The sequence below is a fragment of the Saccoglossus kowalevskii genome, chromosome 11 (genome assembly GCF_978046115.1).
Source record: "Saccoglossus kowalevskii chromosome 11, keSacKowa6.1, whole genome shotgun sequence".
Classification (NCBI taxonomy): domain Eukaryota; kingdom Metazoa; phylum Hemichordata; class Enteropneusta; family Harrimaniidae; genus Saccoglossus; species Saccoglossus kowalevskii.
In genome coordinates, this window is record NC_140651.1 from 30,779,618 (window position 1) to 30,791,076 (window position 11,459).

Consider the following 11,459-nt stretch of genomic DNA (forward strand, 5'->3'; position numbering starts at 1 on the left):
TCTAAATTTGACTGCGTGGTTCTATATGAAATGACTCAGGGGGAATTCACACGCAAATCCACGAACTTTTCAATAGCTTTTCACATTTTTAGGATGTGTTTGTTCATTTGACGGTCGGCTCATATGACAGTCTGCTAACATGAGAGGTTTCAAATGGATTTTATTCATTTTTCATGCTTTATAACTGCAAGGTTCGATATAATAGCAACTTCGGTCAAATAAACACGCAAATCTACCAACTTTGCAATCGCTTTGGACAACCTTGCACGCAGTTTCAAGTGACAGCTTAGACGAAATAGGTGCAGACTGCAAAAACCCAAAAAACTCACCGGCTTTTTTTGAGGTAGTCTCCCATGCAAGTACTAACAACGACCGATTGAACATTACTTTTGTGATCGGTCGATCACCTGACCACTCATCTATCGGAGTCATTTGAAATTTATTGTAATTGGCGGTCATTTAATGTTTTAAAATGTTTGAAAATTCTGCATATGAAATATATATATATGAAATGACTTAGGAGGAATATACACGCAAATCCGCCAACTTTTCAATCGCTTTTCACATTTTTAGGGTGTATTTGTTCATTCTATGGCCGAATCATATGACAGTCTGCTGACATGGGAGGCTTCAAATATTTTATTCATTGTTCATACTTTATAAATGCAGGGTTCGATATAACAGCAATTTAGGTCAAATAAACACGCAAATCTACCAACTTTGCAATCGGTTTGGACAACTTTGCACGCTGTTTCAACAGCTTAGACCAAAGAGGTGCAGACTGCAGAAAAAAAACTCACTGGCTGGTTTTCCCCGGTAGTCTCCCAGGCAAGTACTAACCTCGACCGATTTAACTTTACTTTTGGAACTGGTCGATCACCTGACCACTCATCTATCATAGCCATATGAATTTTTTTGTAATTGGCGGCTATATAATGTTTGGAAATGTTTCAAAATTCTACATCCTTCGAGGGCCACTACGATATTCAAACGGACTTTTATGATACATTTATTCACTTTCGGGAACTTTTAACTACTGGTGACGATAGTGTAACAACATCGGCAATATTTCCATGTAAATCTGACAACTTTGCACGAGATTATTACAAATTTGTAGGCACTTTGTTAACGACTTTGCGCTTTGGTAGTGGTACAATGTACTAACATAAATAACTTTTTTAGACTTTTACATATTTTTGTTAAAAATTTAACTGCGGGGTTCTATATGAAATGACTTAGAAGGAATATTAACGCAAATCCACCAAATTTTCAATCGCTTTTCGCATTTTAGGGTTTGTTTGTTCATTGTATGTGCGGCTCATATGACAGTCTGCTAACATCGGAGGCTTCAAATGGGTTTTATTCATTTTTCATACTTTATAACTGCAGGGTTCGATATAACAGCAACTTAGGTCAAATAAACACGCAAATCTACCAACTTAGCAATCGGTTTGGACAACTTTGCACGCTGTTTCAACAGGTTGGACGAAATAGGTGCAGACTGCAAAAACCCAAAAGACTCACCCGCTGGTTTTCTCAGGCAGTCTCTCATGCAATTACTAACCACGCTGATTGAACTTTACTTTTGTAATCTGTCGATCAGCTGACCACTCATCTATGAGAGTCATTTGAAATTTATCGTAATTAGAGGCCATTTAATGTTTTAAAATGTTTCAAAATACCACATTCTTCGAGAGCCACTACGATATTCAAACGGTCTTTTATGATATATTTATTCACTTTCGCGAACTTTTAACTACTGGTCTCGATAATATAACAATATAGGTAACATTTCTATGTAAATCTGTCAACTTTGCACGAGGTTTTTACAACTTTGTAAGCACTTTATTAATCACTTTGCGCTTGTACTAACAAGGTACTAACATAAATAACTTTTTTAGACTTTTACATAGTTTTGTTCTAAATTTGACTGCGTGGTTCTATATGAAATGACTCAGGGGGAATTCACACGCAAATCCACCAACTTTTCAATAGCTTTTCACATTTTTAGGATGTGTTTGTTCATTTGACGGTCGGCTCATATGACAGTCTGCTAACATGAGAGGTTTCAAATGGATTTTATTCATTTTTCATGCTTTATAACTGCAAGGTTCGATATAATAGCAACTTCGGTCAAATAAACACGCAAATCTACCAACTTTGCAATCGCTTTGGACAACCTTGCACGCAGTTTCAAGTGACAGCTTAGACGAAATAGGTGCAGACTGCAAAAACCCAAAAAACTCACCGGCTTTTTTTGAGGTAGTCTCCCATGCAAGTACTAACAACGACCGATTGAACATTACTTTTGTGATCGGTCGATCACCTGACCACTCATCTATCGGAGTCATTTGAAATTTATTGTAATTGGCGGTCATTTAATGTTTTAAAATGTTTGAAAATTCTGCATATGAAATATATATATATGAAATGACTTAGGAGGAATATACACGCAAATCCGCCAACTTTTCAATCGCTTTTCACATTTTTAGGGTGTATTTGTTCATTCTATGGCCGAATCATATGACAGTCTGCTGACATGGGAGGCTTCAAATATTTTATTCATTGTTCATACTTTATAAATGCAGGGTTCGATATAACAGCAATTTAGGTCAAATAAACACGCAAATCTACCAACTTTGCAATCGGTTTGGACAACTTTGCACGCTGTTTCAACAGCTTAGACCAAAGAGGTGCAGACTGCAGAAAAAAAACTCACTGGCTGGTTTTCTCCGGTAGTCTCCCAGGCAAGTACTAACCTCGACCGATTTAACTTTACTTTTGGAACTGGTCGATCACCTGACCACTCATCTATCATAGCCATATGAAATTTTTTGTAATTGGCGGCTATATAATGTTTGGAAATGTTTCAAAATTCTACATCCTTCGAGGGCCACTACGATATTCAAACGGACTTTTATGATACATTTATTCACTTTCGCGAACTTTTAACTACTGGTGACGATAGTGTAACAACATCGGCAATATTTCCATGTAAATCTGTCAACTTTGCACGGGATTTTCACAACTTTGTATGCACTTTGTTAACGACTTTGCGCCTGGGCAGTGGTACAATGTACTAACATAAATAGTATTTTTAGACTTTTACATATTTTTGTTCAAAATTTAACTGCGGGGTTCTATATGAAATGACTTAGAAGGAATATTAACGCAAATCCACCAAATTTTCAATCGCTTTTCACATTTTAGGGTTTGTTTGTTCATTTTATGTGCGGCTCATATGACAGTCTGCTAACATGGGAGGCTTCAAATGGGTTTTATTTATTTTTCATACTTTACAACTGCAGGGTTAGATATAACAGCAACTTAGGTCAAATAAACACGCAAATCTACCAACTTATCAATCGGTTTGGATAACTTTGCACGCTGTTTCAACAGGTTGGACGAAATAGGTGCAGACTGCAAAAACCCAATAAACTCACCCGCTAGTTTTCTCAGGCAGTCTCTCATGCAATTACTAACCACGACGGATTGAACTTTACTTTTGTAATCGGTCGATCAGCCGACCACTCATCTATGAGAGTCATTTGAAATTTATCGTAATTAGAGGCCATTTAATGTTTTAAAATGTTTCAAAATACTACATTCTTCGAGAGCCACTACGATATTCAAACGGCCTTTTATGATATATTTATTCACTTTCGCGAACTTTTAACTACTGGTCTCGATAATATAACAATATAGGTAACATTTCTATGTAAATCTGTCAACTTTGCACGAGGTTTTTACAACTTTGTAAGCACTTTATTAATCACTTTGCGCTTGTACTAACAAGGTACTAACATAAATAACTTTTTTAGACTTTTACATATTTTTGTTCTAAATTTGACTGCGTGGTTCTATATGAAATGACTCAGGGGGAATTCACACGCAAATCCACCAACTTTTCAATCGCTTTTCACATTTTTAGGATGTGTTTGTTCATTTGACGGTCGGCTCATATGACAGTCTGCTAACATGAGATGTTTCAAATGGATTTTATTCATTTTTCATGCTTTATAACTGCAAGGTTCGATATAATAGCAACTTCGGTCAAATAAACACGCAAATCTACCAACTTTGCAATCGCTTTGGACAACCTTGCACGCAGTTTCAAGTGACAGCTTAGACGAAATAGGTGCAGACTGCAAAAACCCAAAAAACTCACCGGCTTTTTTTTGAGGTAGTCTCCCATGCAAGTACTAACAACGACCGATTGAACATTACTTTTGTGATCGGTCGATCACCTGACCACTCATCTATCGGAGTCATTTGAAATTTATTGTAATTGGCGGTCATTTAATGTTTTAAAATGTTTGAAAATTCTGCATATGAAATATATATATATGAAATGACTTAGGAGGAATATACACGCAAATCCGCCAACTTTTCAATCGCTTTTCACATTTTTAGGGTGTATTTGTTCATTCTATGGCCGAATCATATGACAGTCTGCTGACATGGGAGGCTTCAAATATTTTATTCATTGTTCATACTTTATAAATGCAGGGTTCGATATAACAGCAATTTAGGTCAAATAAACACGCAAATCTACCAACTTTGCAATCGGTTTGGACAACTTTGCACGCTGTTTCAACAGCTTAGACCAAAGAGGTGCAGACTGCAGAAAAAAAACTCACTGGCTGGTTTTCTCCGGTATTTTCCCAGGCAAGTACTAACCTCGACCGATTTAACTTTACTTTTGGAACTGGTCGATCACCTGACCACTCATCTATCATAGCCATATGAAATTTATTGTAATTGGCGGCTATATAATGTTTGGAAATGTTTCAAAATTCTACATCCTTCGAGGGCCACTACGATATTCAAACGGACTTTTATGATACATTTATTCACTTTCGCGAACTTTTAACTACTGGTGACGATAGTGTAACAACATCGGCAATATTTCCATGTAAATCTGACAACTTTGCACGAGATTATTACAATTTTGTATGCACTTTGTTAACGACTTTGCGCTTTGGCAGTGGTACAATGTACTAACATAAATAGCTTTTTTAGACTTTTACATATTTTTGTTCTAAATTTAACTGCGAGGTTCTATATGAAATGACTTAGAAGGAATATTAACGCAAATCCACCAAATTTTCAATCGCTTTTCACATTTTAGGGTTTGTTTGTTCATTTTATGTGCGGCTCATATGACAGTCTGCTAACATGGGAGGCTTCAAATGGGTTTCATTCATTTTTCATACTTTATAACTGCAGGGTTCGATATAACAGCAACTTAGGTCAAATAAACACGCAAATCTACCAACTTTGCAATCGGTTTGGACAACTTTGCACGCTGTTTTAGGAGCTTAGACCAATTTGGTGCAGACTGCACATCCCCCCCCCCAAGAAAAAAGAACTTCACTGCTGGTTTTCTCAGGTTGTCTTCCATGCAAGTACTAACCACGACCGATTGATCTTTAACTTTAAGACGGTTCGGTCACCTGATCACTCAGTTTGACAGACATTTGATTTTTATCCGAATTGACATATACTGGCACGTGTCGGCTACACTTGTTTCAAGCAAATGAATACCGCATGCGGCACAGTCAGCTAGCGTTCACATGATAATAAAATAAGTGCGATAATGTTACTGATATTTACTATATGGAGCAGCCATCTTATATACGACATGAAACTAAAGAAAAAGCGTCTTTATTAGCTTCAAGTTTTATTCAAAATGGCAGCATCGTATAATCTTGTATATTATATCAATGCTTGCTTTGGTTAACTCCATCCATTGCTTCAGGTGTTGTGCCGGTAACATGCTCTACTCATAGGTAGATATTTGTCGCAGTAACTGGTACTTTCATCAGCTGAGAGTTGAGAATTAATGTACATTGTGTCATTAACAACTGGTGTTAATATGATAATAGCGTCGTTGGAACTGTTAATTTAACCTTATTATTTGTACAGTTGCTCTGGCAGGAGTTCCTTAACGAAACCCATGCTCTGATATTGCCCCTAGTTTCCTATTTCGACGAGAAATATTTGATCATTTATAGAATAGGCTTTGCATCACGCATTCTTGTCATACTGCTTAGTGACATACGATAAGTAATCATCGTAGTGGTGTTGCAGGATATTTGAATATTAATATTGAATTTAGTAATCGCAGAATAATTTTCCAATATAGATAAACAAATTAGTTCGAAACACTAATGCGACAATTAAAGACGCGCTAAACAAGAATTCCATTTTGGGCTAAGTGCCATTGTCACAAACTGCCCGTCTCGTGTGGGGCTGCCAACTAAAATACATTCATTTATACAAATTGATATAATGTGGGACTTGCTAACACAGCATCGGCTTATGACTGCCATTCATTGTCATTTGAATACCATTCACGATACATAATACATATAATAATTATGTGTTTATAAGATATATCAAATATGACTTTATAACACCACATACTATACACCAAAAACATTAAGGCTGTTGACAAAAAGTTACCTTATAACATCGTACGTGCTTTCGATCCGTGGTACATCGTGGCCATTTCACAATGTAATCTCATCCTTACAATTAATTAAATAAAAATTTAGTATATTAGTCTTATTTTTTACTCGTTGTTAACATAACTCTGTACAATGGTATTGGTGATATATGAATTGGGTGCCATAGGGATCCGTGGTACATCATGGCCATTCCAGGATGTAAACACGTTCTTACAATTAAATAAATAAATACAACATTAGTATATTAGGCCCATTTTATATGATAATTCAATTGTGTGCATGCGACGCAAAACTTAATATATTGCCAAATATTTTGATTTTAATTATTTCAATGGGATAGCAAATTTAGTGTTTTTGGCAAATTTGTAATTCACTATCAGTATCAGTGTGTTTAAATTTCCGCGAATTAACATTATGGCATTTTACGTCTGCCAAATAACGGCCAACTAAATACGTGTAATCATTAATTACTAAGGACCTGGCGTAGAATTGGAAATTACTCCAAATAAACAAATTTTAATTCGGGGACAGGATAATAGTATATTTGGTTATTGATGAAATAGTAGGGCGCCACCAGACGGTCTGGCTTAGCAAGTGCGTCGTGTTTCACTCATGAAGATTGTGTACAAAGGAAGCCGCTCATCTCGCCATTGGCCGGGGCCATTGGATGGCGGCACATCGTGTATGTTCAACTGTGGGCGTGTCTTTTATTTCTGTGCTAAATGTGCAACACCAAAGTCCCGCCATTTATTTTTCATGGTTGTTCGACCATAGTCATCTGCACCAGTATCGCGAGTTCTAATTTTGGTTTACTATGTTGGTCGCTCGACACCATATTCCTCTCGGTACCGACGCCCAACTCGGCGTCCTGGGGAGGAAATCTACTCACCACGCCACTCCACCTCGATACCTCTCCTTCCCGGAAACGTGCTTTCCAATACGAGACTGATTTCTCTTTATGTTCGGCCATTTAAAATCATATTCGGGACAATTAAATGGTCGGCTTCCATTGCTGCTCCAAAATAACTCAGAAAATGGCAGCGCAAAAACCGCGCAAATTCATTTTACTGCCACTTTACAGCGGTTTTTACAGACACTAGGTAATTCTGTTACCCAATGGCTGAAGCAATTTCACATCTACCAGACACGCCCCAAAACAGATGACGACATTTGACAGGATCGGCCAATGCGCATGCGTATAAAACAGCTGGTACTAATATCCTAATTTCCTAATAACTTATTTTGCACTCGTACAATGCAAAATACTTATTTGATTAGGTTGGTTGGCCATCAAGTACCATCCATTACATTACGTGTATAAGTTTTCAGAGAGCTGCTGCCGGTGCGTGAAGTACAGCCATGTTTACTGTACAGTTATATCGTTCTCTATGAAAATGATGAAGTATTCAAAACTGCATCCGGTTGTGGATTTTTTGTACTTGGGAGAATGACGGAGGTTACCCTTTGCCACAACTACCTCCAGGTCACCCTTGGGCAAGGTGTAGCACCTGTCAGCCTTGAGTGCCAACTTCCCACATAATAAGTTTGGTTGACGTCACTAAAGGCATACGGTCATAAAAACCTTGCACCAACTCAACCTCACATGTGAGGTATTATCTGATAATGGCAACGTTTATATTTATTTAAATTTGTACATATTTGTCCTGGGTAAGATTTTAAACTACATCCGGTTGTGGAGTCAATGGACTTGGGAGAATGAGGTTACCCTTTGCCACAACTACCCTCAGGTCACCCTTGGGAAAGGTGTAGCACCTGTCAGCTTTGGGTGCCAACTTCCCACATAATAAGTTTGGTTGACGTCAGTAAGGGCATACGGTCATAAAAACCTTGCACCAACTCAACCTCACATGTGAGGTAGTACCTGATAATGGCAACGTTTACGTTTATTTAAATTTGGATATATTTGTCCTGGGTAATATTTTAAACTACATCCGGTTGTGGAGTCTATGGACTTGGGAGAATGAGGTTACCCGTTGCCACAACTACAAGGTGTAGTACCTGTCATCCTTGGGTGCCAACTTCACACGTAATAAGTTTGGTTGACGTCAGTAAGGGCATACGGTAGTAAAATTCCTGCACAAACAGATCCGCATAGGTGGACAATATTTCATGTTAATATGTATATATTACTTTCAGTTTTCCTTAGCGTTTGGCAGGTGGGATCGTAACCTCTTGTAGTGAGAACCAGTGTGACTGGCCTGTCCACGGGATGCTAAGGTTTTCATAGTAAAAGTTATCAGTCACATCCGTTAATGTAAATTCGTTTTATTTATCCGTAAATCAAAAATCACATTACATTACATTATATTACATTACATTACGTGTATAAGTTTTCAGAGAGCTGGTGCCGGTGCGTGAAGTACAGCAATGTTTATTGTACAGTTATATCGTTCTCTATGAAAATGATGAAGTGTTCAAAACTTAGACGTTGTTTGGGGCCAGTAATCTCGATAATCTGTTGTAGTCGAGTTTCCATCTTCGTGTTACAGACGAATTTTGTTTTTCTTGATTTTATCCGCCGATGAAAATATCCCATCAATGCGTTGACACAGCATACTGGTTTGGGAATTAGTTGAATGCATATCAAACTTTCGATCGCATATTATTTTATTCGAAAGTATCGAACATTGACAAATGCGGAAATCTACAACTGTACTTTACTTTAAAATTGCTATTGGTCACTAATTTCGATTTTTGTGGCAGACGTTCAATGCGCGTCTTTCATGCATCTCGCGAGATCTCGCAATTTTACGGAAAATAACCTACTATCGTGTTCATCGTCTTGGCAAAGTATGCAATATTGTAGTGTGAGATTAAAAGTTATCTGTTTACGTTTCTTAATAATGTGTATCCCTTCACTAAAATGGAAAGCCAAGTAATTGTTTTCGATGGTATCTTTTCAAACTACGTTTCACTGCATAAACAGACCCTAGTTTCTAGCCATGATATCCATGGATCTTAAAAAGAACGCCCGATAATTTACAGTACAAGATCGTATCTGTTACATCTTTTCAGTCAATTGTAAACCTTAAATCTGAAATTGATGCTATATAGTATTCATAATTCGCGGCTACGTTTACGAGTATTTATCAACAATTTAACCTTTTCATCACAAATTCACAAAGTCCACACTTTCCTTCAGAAGATTGGGTCAAAAATAGCAATATTTTAATAAAAAATAGAAATTAATTCAAATTTTGTATGTTGGCGCCAAAATTAGGGCTTATTTCCACAAATATTGAAGAATATAAGAAAAAAAGTGCAATAAAATTTAGGCGGGAAATCTGGTGGTGAAAAGGTTAATATAGGTATAAAATCAGTGCTTCATTGAAATATCAATATATAAGTTGTGACGAAACTATTCCAGAATAATTTAAATTGTCTTTACGCACACATCTGTAAACGCTATGTTTACAATATGTTTTCCAAAAATGTTATTACATGAAATAACACGACCTTAATTGTGAATTTCAAAATAAACAAACACATAATTTCATATTCATACAATTCAGGACTTGTCCGACATGGGTGACATTTCAAACTAACTAGAACTAGAATCTGAATAAACATAAATTTTGAGTCATTCTACTATTATATGCTTGTCCGTATGACGTATGACGGACATTTAATATGACGGTATACGGTTAAAGCTCTGTAACGGGCATCGATTACTACTTTCTCCAAATCGATTATATAAGTTCGTGAGTGGTGGCAACTACACTCCCTTCATGGTCAATCACATTACCGCGATGAATAAGGGAGAGAAAGGCATGTTTAAACTGTTTGCTTTTTAGAGCGTATATAATAGGGTTAATGCTTGAATTGCTGAGACACATCAATACAGTGATTTGATAGTATGTAGCTGTGTAATCTGCTTGTACACCGAGGTTTGATAGAAAATAAAGCCACTGGTTTGGACTCCAGCAAACAAAGAATACAGTAACGACAATGGATAGCATCTTCAGTAGGCGTCGTCGACTGGATATGGTAGCTGCATCAGCAGGCCTATCAGATGTGCTGAGGCCGATACGTTTGAACATATTAGTATATGCCAGTATCATAGAGATTAGTGGTAGAAGATAAGTTACAAAGAATATCATGATGAATAGCTTTTTTGTTTTACTGTCATAAACAATCACGCAATAGTTATCCATCGAGTCGTAACTATTAGCTAAAGGTATAGCCAGGAACACAGCCAAAATCCAAACTGAGGCAATGAGCATGTAGGCTTTCATGTTTGTGAATGACGCATGGTAACGAAATGGGTAGACAATTGCACAATAACGTTCAATTGTCACTCCAATGAGAGTTAAGATAGAAGCATCAGCAGACATCCAGAAAAAGAAATCAGATCGTACTAACTTGCAATACAGAGACATGTTGATATTCTTAGGTACTGCGAAACTGATATCAACCAGCTTGGCAAGAATACAGAAAGAGGCAATCATGTCCGCCATCGCGAGATTTGCTATGAACATATTCGGTATAGTGTGTAAGAGCTTGATTTTACAAACCAGCACAAAAACACAGGCATTTCCTATCACTCCGATAACACCGACGATGAGTTGTAAGTACTCTGTGTACCTGAATACAGTGCGGTCGTTTGAAATGACGGTGTTGGAGACGTTGGTGCTGTTCTCGATTTCCATGCCTAACCGAGCTGATGACGTATGCTTGTCGATTTTGGAAATAAATTTACGAGGAACGTGCGTTGCAGTGGTAGGTATAGTTGATCGGTGATTCTCGGTTAGGGCGTGCTATAATTTGTATACACATCTAAATGAGCTACGCAACATGTACAATTTGAAAAATACTCCGTGTTCTGTTTATATATATAGTATAGACCCAATGACTGGTATTTCTATTATATACGTTTTTCACGCTTTTGTATTGAGATCATAAAGTATCAGCATGCTCGTATTCTAATGGATACAATCACACACCACTGCATTGAATCGTCACTCA

The 11,459-nt window shown here is 37.2% G+C and overlaps 1 protein-coding gene across 1 annotated transcript; it reads right to left on the reverse strand.

Moving 5' to 3' along the window:
* Positions 1–10,183: 10,183 nt before the first annotated feature.
* LOC102807326 (allatostatin-A receptor-like) lies at positions 10,184–11,143 on the reverse strand. The gene has a single exon (XM_006819752.1). The coding sequence runs from the start codon at positions 11,141–11,143 to the stop codon at positions 10,184–10,186; it is 960 nt and encodes a 319-aa protein (XP_006819815.1).
* Between the last annotated feature and the right edge of the window lie 316 nt (positions 11,144–11,459).